General features: G+C 37.2%; 1 protein-coding gene across 1 annotated transcript; it reads left to right on the top strand.

Annotated features, from left to right (window-relative positions):
- The first annotated feature begins 721 nt into the window (after window positions 1-721).
- Window positions 722-18,413, top strand: xpo6 (exportin 6). Its single transcript, XM_077734147.1, has 26 exons — window positions 722-1,001; window positions 1,102-1,155; window positions 1,289-1,483; window positions 3,365-3,455; window positions 4,073-4,185; window positions 4,405-4,602; window positions 4,863-5,022; window positions 5,577-5,654; window positions 5,774-6,293; window positions 7,150-7,276; window positions 7,422-7,531; window positions 7,627-7,735; window positions 7,837-7,929; window positions 9,070-9,139; window positions 9,223-9,382; window positions 10,433-10,525; window positions 11,153-11,297; window positions 11,387-11,533; window positions 12,240-12,429; window positions 12,495-12,650; window positions 13,977-14,091; window positions 14,436-14,607; window positions 14,779-14,940; window positions 15,073-15,171; window positions 15,949-16,179; window positions 17,440-18,413. Exons 3-26 carry the CDS (start codon window positions 1,481-1,483, stop codon window positions 17,539-17,541), a joined length of 3,444 nt encoding a protein of 1,147 aa, XP_077590273.1. The 5' UTR covers window positions 722-1,001; window positions 1,102-1,155; window positions 1,289-1,480; the 3' UTR covers window positions 17,542-18,413.
- Window positions 18,414-18,714: the final 301 nt, after the last annotated feature.

Below are 18,714 nucleotides of genomic sequence, written 5' to 3'. Positions count from 1 at the left end.
CCTGTGTGGAGTTAACATGTTCTCCCCAGGCCTGTTTGGGTTTACACCAGGTACTCCTCCCACATTCCAAAGACATGTATGTAGTCTGATTGGACACTCTAATTTGCCCTTGGGTATGAGTGTCAGCATGGATTGTTGTTTGTCTCCTTGTGCCCTGCGATTGGCTGGCCACCAATTCAGGATGTCCCCGCCTCTAGCCCAAAGTCAGTTGTAATAGGCTCCAGCACCCCCTGCAACTCTAGTGAAGATAACATGGAAGAAAATGAGATGATATGATAATTTAAACTGTGAACTGAGAGTACTGGCTATGTGTACTTATCTCGTCGGGGCATTAACTAAGCCAGATGTATTACATTTTTTGGACAAATGTCCATTCGCCCCCACGCAGTCTACATGAATTGAATGTGTATCACCGTCTATGGCAGCCAATGGGTTAAGTTAATGTAAAAAATACCCTCCGTTACCATTAATACTCTTATGAGTGGTGAAAATTCACATTCATCCCCCTTGTACTATTGATACTTTCACAATCAAATCTTGTCTTTGGATAAAACATTTTGATACTATCAGAACTTTTGACAACCCGTTTTCAGTGAGTCAAATATTCTGACACATTTTTAGCCAAAGATTCACTCAATTGTACATTTTTTAAATTGTGTGAATAGGTTTAATTTGAAAGTGCAAACGGATGCTTGTACTTTGACTGGCTAGGTAAACTTGACACAAACTGCCTCTGGCTGGTTGATTTCGGTTGCAAAATAGGAAGGGGGGAAGTGAACTCTCGAGTCGTTTAATCGAAACATCCTCGCGTCCTTGCACACTGAGGCACCGTCGTATTCAATATTTAATTATTCACATAATTCACTATTAGCATTGGTACACTTGCAGGATTTATCCATTAATACGTCAAGTTGTCGCAGGTCCAGCCGCGGAAGCATGTCTTCGTATGACAAGCTAACGCAACCACCGAAAAAGATGCCTTCATCTGTCTCGGAAAGCTAGTGAGTTAGCCACTACAAGGCTAGCCTTTGCTAAACTGCACGCGTAATGACATTTGATACATAAACACAAAAAGCTAAGTAGCGTTGCACATGTTTCCAGGGTTGGAACCAGTGGCGAATGTCAGCCACAAGGAATGGGTTCGAGAATGAACGGGTAATGCAATCGCACGATAATGTAGATCAGTTGCACGTAGCATGCGTTATTCATCACATGCTTAGTAGCCCAGAACGCGTAAAAGTCAAAAGAAGCTAAAATTAATAAATGTTTTCCATTTTTGGTGGATTAGATGTATGTGAATTGCTCGTGAAATCGCGAAATAAAGCGAGAAGACCATGACGAACCCCCCTTAGCGGTTGTCTTAGCCAGCAACACCTTCGCTAACGCTAGCTGCAGTTTAACTCTGTCATTTAACGTTGGCTTAATAGTGGAATTAATCCGACACTAACAGAATTGAAGGACACTTCAGAAGCAGCCCAACATGGTGAGTACAACTTGCACGCAAGTTTTATTTCAGTTTCCGCGGACATGTCGTCTTCCTGTCGTTTGTGCTGAAAGCTAAAATGGGTCACAAAAGCTCCTAGATTACAGCAACTAAGCCATGACGTGGTTTAATTTGGATTTTTTACACTTGGCTATGGCAGGGTTAGTAATAAATGATTATGCATGACATAATTCCTAATTAAATACTAATTTGTAGAGTACCGGTTTGGGCGAGTAACGGTTCGAAAGTATTTTACGGGGTGGGACAGCTCCACGGGCCATTTCCACAACAAGACGCCCATTTTGCAATTCTAAACACTTCCGTACTTGTCATGTTGAGCCACCGGCAAGTTGTGACCCATGTGAGGAATTTCAACCTACATGCCACAGGAGCGCAACTGAAATTATCATCTCTGCCTTATTGGATTCTCAACGTGTCCAATGACAGCTATTACTCCCCGTAAAGATAAAATCTTACTAGTTATAGAAAACTCATTTACGACTAGGAATTATAAAATGTCAACAGTGTAAAAATGTAAAAATAACGGCACATTGTTTATTTTGTGTTTTTCATTGGCCTTGTCTTGTGTAATGTAGAGGGATGCCTCATCTCAATTTTTGAACCGCTTTATCCTCATTAGGGTCACAGGGGGTGCTGGTGCCCATCTAAGATGACTTTGGGCGGGGGAAACACCGAAATGGTGGCCAGCCAATGGCAGGGCACAAGAAGACAATCATGCATGTTTTTGGAATGTGGGAGGAAACCGGAGTACCCGGACAAAACTCACGCAGTCCCGGGTAGAACATACAAACTCCACACAGGTGGACTGGCCTGGATTTGAACCCTGGTCCCTCCCTCACTGTGAGGCCGACGAGCTAATCATTCAGTCGCCTGGCCGCCCACAGAGAGATGCATGAATGATAAAAAAAAATCACACAGTATGAAATTATATTCTGAGAGTATTTTTGATAAAAGATTATTTTTTTTAGTAAATAATACATGATCAATAAGCAAATGACATACCTGTCAACCTTCCCCTTATTAATGATTGCAATTCCCCTTATTAAGCGATAATAAACCGTTTAAACACAACTCGTCACATATTTTAATCAGCCTTTTATATGCACTAAATTCCAGATACTGTAGATGTTGCTGTATGTCGTTTACAGCTTGACTGTCTGGGTACATTGCTTGCGAACTCTATATTTATATTGTGAAGAGGCAGATTTAGCATGTTCTCTTTTCTTATAAATCAAAGGGAAGTGACTGACGCGCGTTGCCATTATGCACAAAGCATGGACGATGATTTCGTCTGCTACTAGTGACCAAGACGATTCGGATTAGAGCCGATATAGGGAAGACGAGATTGGTTTTACAAAAATTGTACTTAAAAAATAAAAAAAAGCTTTTCCCTTACAAAAGTTGTTATATGCCATACACAATTTGAAATGATCAAAAAATGTATAAAATACAGGACAAATGTATAAGTTGACAGGTATGAAATTATACATTTGATCATTTTTATTTCATGATGACTCCCCTGAAGAGATTCTTGATACAATTACTTCTCCTAAAAGAAAAAAATATCTATTTATTTTTGCTTCAGTTCCCACAGCAATAACTTGCATCAAAGTAAGAATAGGGTGCAATATTTTCAGATCATTTGAACAGTGCATCCTCTTGGGTAAAATTTCTACCTGTTCTTGCAATCCCTTTAATCAGAATAAGGTAAAGCGACCACAGAAAAAAAAACAGGAAAACGTTGTGGATTGGTTGCTCATGCCCTAATCATATTACTTGAAGGTCAATATCTTGTTGTGTCCCTGATTTTAGATACTTCTTATGTGTCATTAATTTATGTATATTGCATTGTGTCACTAGGATTCAGAGGAAGCTTCATTGCGTGCACTCGAGAGCCTAATGACAGAGTTCTTTCACAGTTCCACAACCAATGAAAGAAAACGAGAAATAGGTATGTGAGCTTATGCATATATATATATATATATATATATATATATATATATATATATATATATATATATATATATATATATATATATATATATATATATATATATATATATATATATATATATATATATATATATATATATATATATATATATATATATATATATATATATATATATATATATATATATATATATATATATATATATATATATATATATATATATATATATATATATATATATATATATATATATATATATATATATATATATATATATATATATATATATATATATATATATATATATATATATATATATATATATATATATATATATATATATATATATATATATATATATATATATATATATATATATATATATATATATATATATATATATATATATATATATATATATATATATATATATATATATATATATATATATATATATATATACAGACATTTAAACAAAGGCTAATAAAGAAATCAATGATAATTTAGAAAGTGTATTTCACTAATGAATCATCATCTAATGTATCAATGAACTGATGCAGTACATCTTTCTTGAGCATTTCAAGTCAAGTCAGTTTATTTCTTTGTTTCTACAGAAGAGTTGCTGAATAACTTTATGCAGCAGACTGACGCATGGCGCCATTGCTTGTTCTTCCTTTCTAAAACCCAGAATGAGTATGTCATGATGTACAGTCTCACAGTATTTGAAGTAAGTTTTTTTTTCCTTTTAGTAGTTTAAAGTAGAGCAGCAAGGCTCGTGGTTTGCCTCAGTTTGTGTTCGTATTTCAAAATCACCACATCATATAAAATGGGTTACCTTGAGCTGGGCGATAAAACCGAAGGCGATATTTATCGTGAAATAATTTTTGTCAATTATAATAATAAAAAGCATGTGATAGTTTTAATTGACTTCACTTTTGATTTTTAGAACCTAGTGAACAAGATGTGGATCGGTGTTGCATCACAAGATAAAATGGAGATTCGCAGTTGTCTACCAAAACTCCTACTTGAACACCACAAATCTGTGCCCTATTTCATCCGTAATAAACTCTGCAAAGTCATTGTGGACATTGGGCGGCAGGACTGGCCAATGTTTTACCATGACTTCTTTACGAACACACTTCAGGTAAGCGCTGCTCTTTGCAAGACCTTTGTCATTTCTTTCAGGACAATTTCTATGTACTATTTGATGTTAATCACTGCACCTAACAGATGTCTAAGAAGCAAATACATGTCCAATCATTTATTAGTCTTCACACTTGTTACTATCTTAAATTGACTTTTTGCCTTTGGATTAGAAGAAACCTGTCTCTATATTGCCACAAATGAAAATGGGTCAATGGTTAAATGTTGAACTACCTAAAGGATTGCCTGTGTGGTTTGTAGTTGATCCAGTCACCAGCTTTGGCACAGTTAGGATTGGTAATGCTGAAAACCACATCTGAGGAGCTCGCATGTCCTCGGGAAGACTTGAGTGTTGCCCGCAAAGATGAACTCCGTAAGCTGTTGCTGGATCAGGTACCGACAATGCTTGGACTGTTGACAGGTAAGAATGACCGCTATTTCCTACTATTTATTGTTGCATTGATACTCATTTTTTTGATACCAAGCGCAACGCCGAGCCGATGCCAATGCTGGTACCATGTTTAAAGTGACCGACGCCGCGGTCAGGGGTCGTTGAATCGTCGGCCGACTGGCCTGGAAATTTAACTTCCACCGTAGCGTCCACCGTCACGTTGCCCAGGGCTTCGATTAAAAAAAAACAAAAACAAAAAAAAACGCTGATATTCTGTGCCGTCCAATTCGCCGAGCAATATATAAATTGACATACAAGCTCAATCCCAGAAGACATTCAGCTTGTATCTCAAGGTGTTAGTCTTTGTGGCAGCAATCTTCTGAGTGATGCAATTGTATGTATTGGTGTGCCCTTAAGTCATCAAATTTAAGTGCAGCTAAAGTGAATTGAGTAAGCATGAAAAAATCATTCATAGTTAGTAAATTTAGTTATTAGGTCACGGAATTAATCGCATTGCTAGTTCAAGTATAAATTCTAACAGGACCTTTGACCATTTTTGTTTTATGAATTTTGTATTTTTTTAGGAATACTGGAGACTTACTGGGATAAGCACAGTATCTTTGCTTCAACGCCACCACCCTCACCCACTTCAGGAGAAAGTGGTGAGTGGATTATCTCCAACTATATGAATTATTTTTTTTAATTCTCACTGCTTGTTTATATCTTGAAATTATATTCATTTGTAGTCGTGTGTTGATGAGTCCCTTTTGTGTCTCTTTAGTGGAACTTTTAGGTACGCTGTTTCAGGGCAGTCAGTACTCAAAGCTTCTCTGCCAGCCCATGGCAGCATTAGACAGTGAAAGTCAGCAACTCTGTTGTCTCGTATTGGAATGCTTGGCCCACCTGTTCAGCTGGATTCCGTTGTCCTCTAGCATCACACCCACTTTACTGGCGTCCATCTTCCACTTTGCCCGATTTGGCTGTGATCTTCACACAAAGGCCAAATCTGGGTCTTTCATCTCGACCCCATCATCTTCTAATGGACACCTAAATGCTGGGACAATCCCACCCACATCAAATGGTGGAGGGGGACAGATTGAGGCCAGCAAAGTTGATCGTTCCCGTCTTGGTGTACTGGCCATGACATGCGTCAATGAACTGGTGTCTAAGAACTGTGTGCCCATGGATTTTGAGGAGTACCTGTTGAGAATGTTCCAGCAGACCTTCTTTCTTCTGCAGAGGCTCACTCGTGAGAATAATGCTCATACAGTCAAGAATCGGCTCCAGGAACTTGACGAGAGGTTTGTTTGAGATTACTTGCGCAGTCCAAGGACAAAAGAAAATTTTCGCTTTTTTTTTTTGTGATGGAGTGAATTTTTACACGACTGCACAGTACGACCAAATACATTAACATTAATAAATTAATTCAAGTGACAATGGTAATTAAAAGCAAACATTAGCTTTTTCAAACAAAGATACATTTGCCATTTCTTTGTATTTATGTATTTCTTCCTGTTTCTCTGAATACCTGTTGAAACTGGACCCATATTTAAACAAAAAAAATGCATGCAAACACCTAATTCCGAATTTCACGATTCAGTTGTTTTGTGGAAAAAAATGGACTGTTAGGGGTGTGCATTCTGTGATTTGGGCCACTTTAAGACTATAGTGCAAAATAATATATTCAAAGCTATGATTTCTGTGTGGTGTTTTTAGCATTCTATCTCTGAGCAAGCTTTTTCTTAAGTCATTTTTTAATAGTAAGGTAAATCCTCTTTTAGTTTTGTGTAACCCAATTTTGAACTCGATTAAATGCCACTGACGGAGAAAGACATCCCTTTCACCTTCAATGGCTGGATTCAGTGATCATGTTTTCTCCCATTGAGGATGACAGACCATCAATTTGACTGGGGTGAAAATGGATTGGACATCTTTTGGACGATATTTACCGTTTTTAACAACAACAACATAAACAAGAAGCGGTAGCTCATTATAAATGATATTTTTTTTCTCTAGGCAGCACAGTTAGGACATGTGGGTTAACATTCAATGTTTGTGATATTTCTATTTTTCTTTCATTTTCGTCACACATTTAACTACCCAGTTGTCTAAAAATTGATATTTTCACACCTCGTTTTTGTTTCTCTTTCCTCTTAGTTACTTGGAGAAGTTCACAGATTTCCTGCGTCTTTTTGTCAGTGTTCACTTGAGGCGGATTGAATCGAGTCCTCAATTTCCAATTGTAGAGTTTCTTGCACTGCTTTTCAAGTACACATTTAACCAGGTAAGCATCATTACAATTTTTCATAGTTACTTTTATTCTCTAGGCTAGAGCGGTATTTATTTTTTATATGTACACTATATAAAAGTATCGCTGGTTCTAGAGTGCAAAAGTCTTTGTTCGTTATTTACATTTATTTTTATTCCAGCCTACTCACGAGGGCTACTTTGCTTGTTTGGATATATGGTGCGTGTTTTTGGATTTTCTCACAACCAAAATCATAAGCAGACTATCTGACAGAGAAAGTGTTCTTAACAGGTAACTTGCGTATAAAAGAATTAGTTTTCCTTATGTCTGACATCACTCAAATGCAAAATGTGGCTAATTTTTGATCCCCTGTTGTTTGGCTATAGATACAAAGATGCTTTAGTCCTTTTGCTAAGAGAAGTTTTGAATCGAGTGCAGTTTCGATACAATCAGGTTCAATTGGAAGAGCTGGATGATGAGGCGCTGGATGATGATGTAAGAAAAAAAGGCACTTGCATTGCAGTTTATCCCCGCGTAGGAACTTCATATTTTCTACATACGAAATTGTCTTGATCTCAATTCTTTTGTAACCATAGCAACAGACTGAATGGCAGAAGTACTTACGCCAGAGCCTGGAGGTTGTTGCCAAAGTGATGGAGTTACTCCCTTCCCATGCATTCTCTACATTGGTAAGAAATCTGTTTTAAGACGGGTTGTCAAAGTTTCAATATTAACATTTTGTATACGGATACAATATTTGACTGCAAAAGTATCGATTCTCTGTAATTTCCTAATGGGTTGGACGACTAGTGTCATTGCCACTGAGAGATGAGCATTCACAATCGAGGAGTGACCCAAAATCAACAGGAAGATGCCTGTTTTTAAAGCTAAATCAATAGGGAAATTACCTAAAATTATCAGAAAGTGACCTAAGATGCCAATTTTTGTACAGGAAGTGACCTAAAATAATCAGAAAGTGATTTAAGATGCCACAAATTGTACAGGAAGTGACTTAAGATAAACAGAAAGAAATCTGTAAATGCCCCAACATTGAGGGAGAACCCTTGGTGACATCAGGAACACTTTGGAAACATGGGTGTAGACTAAGTGTAAATGCCCCTTCAATTAACAGGAGGTTACCTGAAGGATTTTTTTTGTCTTAGTTTTTATTAACCCGTTGGCTTCCATTGATTGCTCGACATGTCCAATCTATCTGAAATAGGCAGACTCACACTGCTAGTCAGTCCTCCCACTTAAAATGAATTGGATGTCCTCCAGTAAAAAATAATTCAGTTTTAATCAAATTTTTAACAGGCACCTTATTAACTATCTATCATTCATTGTCAGTCGCACTGAAAGTGATTTGAAAAAATACATGCAGAATATTTTTATTGTACTAATAAAAAGGCAGTAATGGTATTTTTGGAGTATCAAAATTGAGTTGAAAATATATATTTTTCATTAGTTTATGAAAAGTGCATAAATCTCATATTTCCAAGCCAACCGGGAGGAAATTAGTGTCATTATATTTTGGCTTAAATTGAGCTTTCGCAAGTATTTTTAAATTTTTTTTATTATTATTATTTTTGCATTATTCTGATCACTGGATTTTATGCCAATGGAATAATTGGATTGTTTATGTGACTTGTACATCTGTTTGACCAGCATTGTTAGAACAGCACCACTGTAAACCCCTCTCCAGAAAACTTTAGTCAAATTAATATCAGGATAAAATATAATTAATATTGAACATTGTATTTGATAATAGTATTTGTTTACGCAGTGCAATTTCAGCCTCCTTAAGATTTTTTTTTTTAATCTCTCCTAAGTTTCCCATTCTTCAAGAGAACCTGGATGTGTATTTGGGTCTGCAGCAGTTCATTGTCACCACTGGCACAAGTAAAAGACGATGATTGATGTTATAGTATGTGTGGTTGTGGTCCATTTCCTAAGCTCAAATATAATGATGTCTGTCATTCCAGGTCGAAGGCTAAATATCACTGCTGAGAATGATTGTCGCCGACTTCATTGCTCTCTCAGGGACCTCAGCTCCCTTCTTCAAGCTGTGGGGCGCTTGGCCGAACATTTCATTGGAGAGATTTTCCCTTCACGTTTTAATGACGCCCTTGCAGTTGTTGAAAGGTATGCAAGACCTTTTTACTCATTAAAAATATTATAATAATTAGCTCTGAAGTCATTTGAATGCCATTTATAGTGGTAGCTATCCAAATCCTTGATCTTGAGAGGCTGTAGATTGCAATAAAGAAGATAATATTTGGTGTCAATTATGTGGAGAGGCTATAGATTGCAACAAAGAAGATAATATTTGGTGTCAATTATGTGTTGCACCTATACTCGTATCAGAAAGGGCCTCAATTCAGCATTAAAATGTAGTTATCAGAATTTGCTAGTACTATAAAAAATTGCGATCACTATGCTGTCTAAAACTTTGCTATCTGTGTGTGTGTAGTATGTATCATTGTTTATCTTCAATCTACACAAAGGACTAGAGATGGAAATTTGCCTTTGGCTATTATTTTTATTATTATTATTTACATATGTTCATTAGCATTATTATAAATATGTTCATTCAAATGTGCTGTCCCTCATTAAATAAATCAAACGTAAACTCAAAAGGAGATTATGGACAACCATTCACGCTCACACTCATTATGGCACTGACTTGATACTAGGCTAGGCTGTAATCACGCTAAAATTAAGTGTCCAATTATCACTAATTATCGCTCCTTTTTACTTTCAAATTGAAAACTTCAAACTTCTTAAAAAATGTGATAACGCTACAGTATTGGCATCATACGATACAACACAGTTGTGTAGCAGAAACGCTATCGGGTTCCAAAAGATGGTATGGGTCACTAATGACTAATGACGTCAACACTGCCTGCCTCTAACTCTTTCTCTGCTGTTGGCGACCAAAGACCTCCAATGCATTTAAACTGAGAGGTCTAGCTGTCAATTCTCATGCAGTGAATGAGTTAGTGCCATTGCCAGCTCAAAACACTGTTCTTTCTGAATGGTTGAAGGTGAATTTGCGCTCTCTGTCAAAACTGATTGATCATATACTGCCAACAATGGCAGCCATTGAGTCACCCTTTGTATTTTAGTGCAAGGATTAATGGCTATGTTTATTTGCTCATTTAATACTAAACTGAGTTATGATCATTTTTTCAGGCTGGTTGAAATGATTTGCTATGGTTCTCGGAACAGCTTCTACGACTTGGAAACCGCAGTGCCTTCTGTACTCAAACCAGACCTTATTGATGTGTAAGTATTGGGCAGCATGTGTATTAGTTTTACTTGATAAGTATTTATAAATTGATGGTCACAGTATGAACTATGGTGTGCAATTAATTTAGGGAGTTTTTTTAAAATGTATAAACCTGATTACCTTATTCTAGTACACTTTTATTCGGGCTAAGTGATAACTTTGTTCTCTAACTAATATCCTTGTCTGAAAAAGATTGGACTAAGCTATTACTTTTTTTCCTTTAGGGAAATGTCTTAACAAATAAAAGGGCACCTCTTAATGAACTAACAACTAAAGCTCTATGAAATTTACCGTTATAAAATTAGCCACTAAACCTCTGGATTAACAGATACAGGTCAAAGATTATTAATGTACTGGTGTTTCCCTTCAAGGTCAATTTTTCTTTATAGAGTTTTTCGTTTTTTTTCTTAACTGACCTTTTCAAATGCATAGAATGTGAATGCAGTTCCATGCAGTTGTTTATACTATTTTTATTCAGAGAAAACGGTTGAAAAAGAAAGTAGAGTTGCTCTATACACCACGGGAGAAGTGGACACCTAGTCACCCAAAAACAGGATGCCCTAACATTAATGTTAACGTGAGGCGCTATCTAATAAGTAACTACCCCTGTGCTCATTTTGCAGACATGCACAGGCCCTTGCAGCTTTGCAAGCCTACTCTCATTGGCTTGCGCAGTTCTACAGTGAGGTCCACAATCAAAACCAGAGTCAGTTTGTAAATCTCATAACGTCTGCAATGGATGCCAGTAGCCCTCTTATCACCACAAAGGTAAATTGTCCTGATTTCACTTTAAACAAAAGGGAACATATTCATGTCAAAACTTATACCTCTTAATTCTTTAATTTTTTTATGCGCAGGTACCAGAAAAGTTACAACTGTGTGCTTGCCACCTGATGGTTTCAATCACCTTCACAGTGCGACCTGTGTTCATGGTGACTTTGCCTGCTGTTCAGAACGTTTTCAACCTCATTACTCAGAATCAAACTCGCAGGCTCCCTCTTGAGGTGAATGCACGTTTCTTCCTCTTCACCCAACCATCTCTAAAGGTTGTTTCACACTGGCGATAGCAGTACGCAGTTTGTCGCTTACACACCCATTTATTTTCTACATTGGAAGAATTATTCTAGGCGCATTAAGAGTTTCTGACCAAAATGGACAGAGCGACAAAGCTTGAGTGAACATGTTGCAGAAGGCCCGGTCCCAAAATAGATACTTCAATTCTATTTCTGAGCGTGTCTAATAGCAGAGGTGCTGGCATACTGGTACCTTACTGTTTTGCCTAATTGATACACAAGACTCGAGAAAACATTGAAAAAAGCACTTTGTGATACTGTCTCACACTTCTGTCCTTCCTAACATAAATTATTACCTCAATTGTATGAAATTGGAGTTCACGAACAACATCAACAACAAAGAAATTCACAGAGGTGTTTTTCACTAATACTAACAAAACTTCCCACTTTTAGAATCTATCTTGGTCCTTAAAAAAAAAAAAAAGTCTGTTTTCTGGTGCAATAAAAAAAAGGGTTATTTTACTTAAACTAGCTGCTATCCTAGCTCTTTACTTCTTGACTACGTCCACGTCAGCCCTATGTGGGCGTTGTCACAGAAACCTTTCCACTGGTCTACCTCTAGTGTGAAACACCCTTTACTCACATATTTACTGAAATCCTCACTTCTACCATTTGTGTTTTGTGTTGCATTGTTAAGGCACACTTGCTCGTATGTCGGGCTTTATCGAATATGCTGTTGCTCCCGTGGCCAAATTTACCAGAGAGTGATCAGCAATGGCAAACACGGTCCAGCAACCATGCCAACATGTTGGTGGCCCTCACCAGGGAATATCGTATGTTAAGAGGCACAGTGGACATATCTCCCCGACGACCAGAAATGCATGATTGTAAGTAGCTTGTGTTCTCTTTTGCCAAATGATATGTTGGGTCATAAATTTGTTCTGTTTATCAGTGAAACCAGTGATTCAGCAGACGTTACCTGTCCTCCGAGACATCGTGGACAGCATATCTGGAGAGTCTACTAAATCCCGTCAGATTTGTTATCAGAGTTTGCAGGAGTCGGTCCAAGTGTCCCTTAGCCTTTTTCCTGTCTTTATTCAGCAGCCAGGTTAGTGCATCTCTCTGTACTTCAGATGTGTACAACCTTTTTTCTCTTCGAGGGCCACTTTTGGGATAATTCAATGATGCAAGGCCAAACTTCAAACCCATGTGACGTTGATTTGTTAAACACGATCTGTATTGTTGTGTCGTAAAGAACTTGGTCACTTCAACATCTATTTGTAGACCCTGCTATTTTGCAAGTTCTCTCACTTGTAAATTTTAATCTTAGGTCCATGTCCACAATGTGGGACTTCTATCAGCCAGAATTTTAACTCTCAAAGACCTGTTAGTCCGCCTTGAAAAGTCCACCCCCAGACCATGAATTATCCTGAATCAGATGCACCTGTTTGAGGTTGTTAGTTGCATAAATACACTGGTCCACCCCATGCAATCAGTAACATTGCAAAAAACAAAAGTCTGTCCAAAAGCACCAGAGACAAAATTGTACATTTCACCAACCCATGAAATTGCTCTGCAGAAATTGCCATGCAGCTTAGTGAAAAAAGGTCTAATCGTTAAACAAATCATACATTGTGCTTTCTCGGTCGTTCTCTTTAGGTTACCTCTCTCAAAGTGGACATGAAAGTATTGAGATTGACTTTGTTATTGACCAAATACTTATTTCTCACCAAAATTTACAAATGCAGCCTCTAAAAATAATACAATCTTTTCACCAAGGCTAATTTGTTATTCTTCAACTAAAAATTCCTTTAATTTTTGCAATTTTTGTCCCATCCTGGATGTATTTTAATATTGGAGTGTAAACTATGTATGATAGCAGCTTTGTGAAAATGGATTAAAGATTAGGAATGTTAGGATAGCTTACCTAAATACCAAACCACGTTTTTTTATTTAACTGTTGGGCAAAAATGTATGCCTTTTTCATTATTTTTTAAAAGATAATAACCACAACATATATCTACATTACATAGAATTAGATTAATGAGGAATACTGCTATTGGTGGTCTCATTCATTCACAGAAATTATTCTCAGTTTCCTACATTGATTTCAAGATGTCATGTTTTGTACCCTGAGCTAATAGTGGAACTGTTTAAGTGACAATTTAGTGTTGAAGCTAAGAAATAAACTGAATTTAACTTTGTGCCGATTATATTCAATTATATTTTCATAATCTGTGGCCCAATAAAAGAATTGGGCCACAGGCAGTGGGTTGGACACCTCAGTGAACTCCGTCATCACCAAGTGATGCAAGGAAATTAACTGTTTCCTCTTCGGCTTAACTAATTCAAAGCAGCCCACAGTCATTTAAAATACCGTATGATAGAGCAAAAAGTTTTAATGGATTTTTCCTTTTTTTTTTTCCCCCCTTAGATGTCACGGACGAGATGATGGCCTTCTTCTTGACACTCTTTCAGGCTTTGCGAGTCCAGATGGGTGTTCCTTTCACCGGACAAATCCTCCACACATTCCTCAGTCTGTTTACAAGGTTTAAGAATCACTCATTATGGTTGATTTTCTTAATATTGTTTGCACGCCCAATTAATGATGCCCCATTCTCCATGACAATGGTGGCCAACTCCAGTCCTCAGGAGCCCCTACCCCGTCTGTTTCCCATATCTCCCTCCTCTACCACACCTAAATAAAATGATCAACTCATTAGCAAGCTGTCCAGAAGCTTGATACCGATCACGATTATTCTATTCAGGTGTGTTGGTGGAGGGAGATATGGAAAACAGACCGGATAGCGGCTCTCAAGCACCAGAGTTGAAATGCAGTGTTTCAAGTCACATCTTCTGAATGATAATTTAATGTCGCCGGTGTATGTTTCAGGGAACAGCTGGCAGCCAGTATTTTGCAGGAGGGCAGCTCAGGATGTCGAGTGGTACAAAAATTCTTGAAAATCCTGCAGGTAGTGGTACAAGAACCTGGTCAGGCCTTTAAACCGTTTCTACCCAGCATTCTTTCCCTTTGCATGGAGCAAGTTTATCCAGTTGTGGCAGAGGTCAGTTGGCTATTTCATCCATGAGATTGAATCTGTTGGAATTTCTGCCTTTAAAAATAACATACCTTTATTGAAACATGCCTACATATTAAAAAATGCATTCATGTAATTCTTGTATTGAAAACTGTCTCTCTAGTAAATGATTGCTGATAGCCTCTTGTTTTCTACCAGCGGTCCTCCCCTGATGTCAAGGCAGAGATGTTTGAATTGCTATACCAAATACTTCACCAAAACTGGAGGTACTTCTTTAAAACTTCTATTCTAACAAGTGTCCAAAGAGGAGCTCCCGAGGACGCCATGGAGAATGAGACGCAGTTCGTAGCTGCCATGCAAGTATGTATATGCATAAATTGTCATTGTGCTATGACATCACAATATTTATTCTCCTTACCTTTTGATAGCTTTTGCGAATCATATCCTAAAGGCTAACCCTACTATAACTGGTGGGTCCTTCTCCTCCATTAGGCTTTTGGACAGTCTTTCCTGCAGTCTGACATCCACATCTTCAAGCAAAATATTTCCTATTTAGAATCCCTCAACAGCAAGCACAAGTTGTATCACAGAGTAAGCAGAAACAGTCATATGTAGTGTTGCACCGATACTAGTTTCGGCATCAATACTAATACAGCACTAAAAATTCACTATTGGGGATTATTGGGAATTTACATTGCGACACTGTGCAGTATGTACTTTTCAAGATTTAATTTCCAGTATCCAGTCCTCCTACCCATGATGGCTGTCAGCTATGGATGATTGATGATAGACATTCAATATTTTGTTGTTGTTGCTGTAAACAAATGAGTAATTTGTGTAAAAATCCATTTGAAGTGGGGGCAGCAAATAAAATTGATTTTCATCCGGGAATTGGTTTCCAACCAATCACAGCACACAATGAGACAAAAAACACTCACGTAACACTTATATCCGAGAACAGTTTGTATCAAAAACCACTCACGTAACACTTATATCCGAGAACAATTTGTAGCAAAAACCACTCACGTAACACTTATATCCGAGAACAATTTGTAGCCTTCAACCAGCATACCATACATGCTTTTGCGATGGGGGAATAAAACCGGACTACCCCAAGAAAACCCAAACAGAGGCGGGGGAGGACATGCAAACCCAACACAGTAAGGTGTGATCCCTTGACCTCAGAACTGAGGCAGACAAGCTAACCGCTCTTCATCTCCGTGCCGCCGTTATTCATTTTTTTGTAAAACGTGGTATCCTTACAGTATCAGCATTAGCCGAAGCTACACGTAATTGGTGCAACACTAAAAATACTAACTTTTACATCTTAGTCAATCAGACACAAGCTCACGTTTGTTGTTCCTGCAGAAGCTTTTCCGGACCTCGATGCTCTTCCACTTCATCAATGTGCTGCTGCAAGTCCTCCTCCACAAGAGTCATGATCTTCTCCAGGAAGAAATAACTATGGCAATTTACAACATGGCCTCTGTGGACTTTGATGCCTTTTACTCTTCATTCATGCCAGAGTTCCTCAACAGCTGTCAGGGTGTAGACACCAACCAACGAGGTGTCCTCGCACGCAATTTTAAGATGGAGCGGGTAAGAAGGACGTACCAGAAACTTAACTACCGTATTTTCACAACTATTAGGCGCACTTAAAAGTCTTAAATTTACTCCAAAATAGACAGTACGCCTTATAATACAGTGCGCCTTATATATGGAAAAAACTGAAAACCAAAGACGAAAAGCCACCACTGGTCGGATATTAAAAAAACAAACGCCTGAACTGAAACAATACTGTTAAATATGCAGATGCCATCTTAGTTTACAAAATCTTCCATCATATAGCTCCTCCCCCACTGTAAGATTTTATACAAAAAAATCCAAAACATCAACAATGGCTGGCTCTTGAGGTGACTGTGTAGTGAGTGCTTCATACCTGGAAGTCAATAGCAATTACCATATTTTTACGATTATTATCTTAAATTTTCTCCAAAATAGACAGTGCGCCTTATATATGGAAAAAATGTCATTCATTGAGGGTGCGCCTTATAATGCAGTGCCCCTTATAGTCGTGAAAATACGGTAATATTATAATAAATAGCCAAATTATTTCTTTGGGATTAAATATTAACTGAAGTGAGTTAAGGAGTCCCATTTTTAACAATCACAGTGGTACCTCGACATACGATCTTAATGCGTTCCGGGACTGAGCTCGTATGTCGATTTACTCGTAACTCAAATGAAGGTTTCCCATAGAAATAAACTAAAAACTAATTAATTTGTTCCAACCCTTTGAAAAAACACCAAAAACAGGATATTTAATTGGAAAAACATTTTTATTTTTTCCAATTTGCCATCTATTAACAAAGTAACAAATTCTCTAGTGGTTTAATGGTACTAAAATGTGTTTAATAGTACTAAAATTAGACAGATTTTGCGGTGGGGAGAGAGGTACTTTTTGCATGGCAATGCATTCGTAACATAAACGAATTAAAATGAACTTGGATTACGATGCAGACGCGCTCAAAAATACTACTTAGTATTCTTAAATAAAACTAAGTATTTAGCTATAATGGCTAGTTTATTTAATTATTACTCATTGTTTTGTTTATATTTTCTATAATTATTGTTAAATTTAAATCATTATCTCTTTGTTATACAATGTTAATAAAAGCTAAAGTAATGACATTGAAAGGAATTAAAACCATACACCCACCTTGATAATTTTTTTCCTCCATTGAATTAAACTCACAGCATGGCAGCCAATGAATTAAATGAGTGCCCTATTAGAGTTTTAAAAAAAATGAATTTGTGCATTTATAGAATTATATCTGTCTATTTTGCTTCTTTCTCAAGGACCTGCCCTCCTTCACTCAAAGTGTGCAACGGCTTGTGAACGACCTTCGTTACTACCGTTTGTGCAACAGCAGCTTGCCCACAGGCACCATCAAACTATAGCGCGACTGAACCACTTCACAATGCACCAAGGACTGCCCGTGCTGACCATTTTGCCCAACACTCCAAACTCGGCTTTGGCTTATGTATCCAAAGTTTTGGGAAGGTTGAAGATGCTGCTGTTTTATTGATTCCTACTGTAGACATTTGAAGCGTATTGGTTAAGGAGGAGCCAACCGAATGACGCCAAAAATTCTTTGGCAGGAAATGTTTAAATGGTCTGGAGATGGGTTCTTTTGCCCCAGACCTCGACCAGTCTGAGCCAGGCCTTTTTCCCTCCTCGCGTCGGCCACAAAGCCGAGCTAGGACTGAGCACTTTTGACTCATTTTGAGTTATGAAAATGTCTGCTTTTGTTCATTTTTGCCTTCAGTTTTTTTCATCTCCAAAGGAGACGGACTGTCAACTTAAAATCTTTCACATCATTCCATTCTGAAAGAGAAATTTTGCTTGAATTAATAAAGTGCTTTTTTTGTCATTAACATTGTCACATTTTTACTCGAAAGATGTTGTTTTTCTTTTACCATACAAACCCCCAAAAATATTTTTTTAAAACGTCTTGAACAGATCTAAGTATAAATGCTACTTGAAGTAAAACAACTCTTAGTATTCACTATTTAACAGAATTGTTAAAATATTAACCCTTTCAGGAACAGTGGTGTCTACTATGGACATCTATTCGAATGTTATCTCTTAACTGATAGCTCAGGTCTACAGTGTGTGTGTTGTGGTAGTTAGTAAAAGAAGCTATAATGATATTCAAAACACCCTTTGACTGCCATAGACGTAAATGGCATTCAAGGAGTCATGCTATGTGAGGTCCTAAGAGATTTTAAAAAAATAATAAAATTCCCAGAGCGCACATGGGCCACACTTACATTCTTGAGTGTGTCTTATTCTTTTTTTTTGATACATTGCCTTTTGTTTTATTCTTTAAAGTCTTTATTTTTACATTATTTAGAATGTCTCTTTTTCATAACTAATGACTTTAATTCTAAATCAATCGTATTAGGTTTTTTTGTTGTGTATTACTATTTAAAATATTTTAGCTTTTCCCCAAATTTTAATTTATTTTTTTCCAATCGTGAAATGTGAAGCCTGCATTCATACTTGAGTTGTAGGTCAAATAGGGGCCACAATTAGCCTTTTTGTCATCATGTTTGGGATCCCAGTCCTAT

The sequence above is a fragment of the Stigmatopora nigra genome, chromosome 15 (assembly GCF_051989575.1).
Source record: "Stigmatopora nigra isolate UIUO_SnigA chromosome 15, RoL_Snig_1.1, whole genome shotgun sequence".
NCBI lineage: Eukaryota > Metazoa > Chordata > Actinopteri > Syngnathiformes > Syngnathidae > Stigmatopora > Stigmatopora nigra.
This window is presented reverse-complemented; position numbering and strand designations above follow the sequence as displayed.

Coding starts and splice junctions, on each gene's coding strand:
- xpo6 (XM_077734147.1), top strand. Junction 7,736..7,836: donor ATGAGGCGCTGGATGATGAT/GTAAGAAAAAAA, acceptor TTGTAACCATAG/CAACAGACTGAATGGCAGAA. Junction 14,092..14,435: donor TTCCTCAGTCTGTTTACAAG/GTTTAAGAATCA, acceptor TGTATGTTTCAG/GGAACAGCTGGCAGCCAGTA.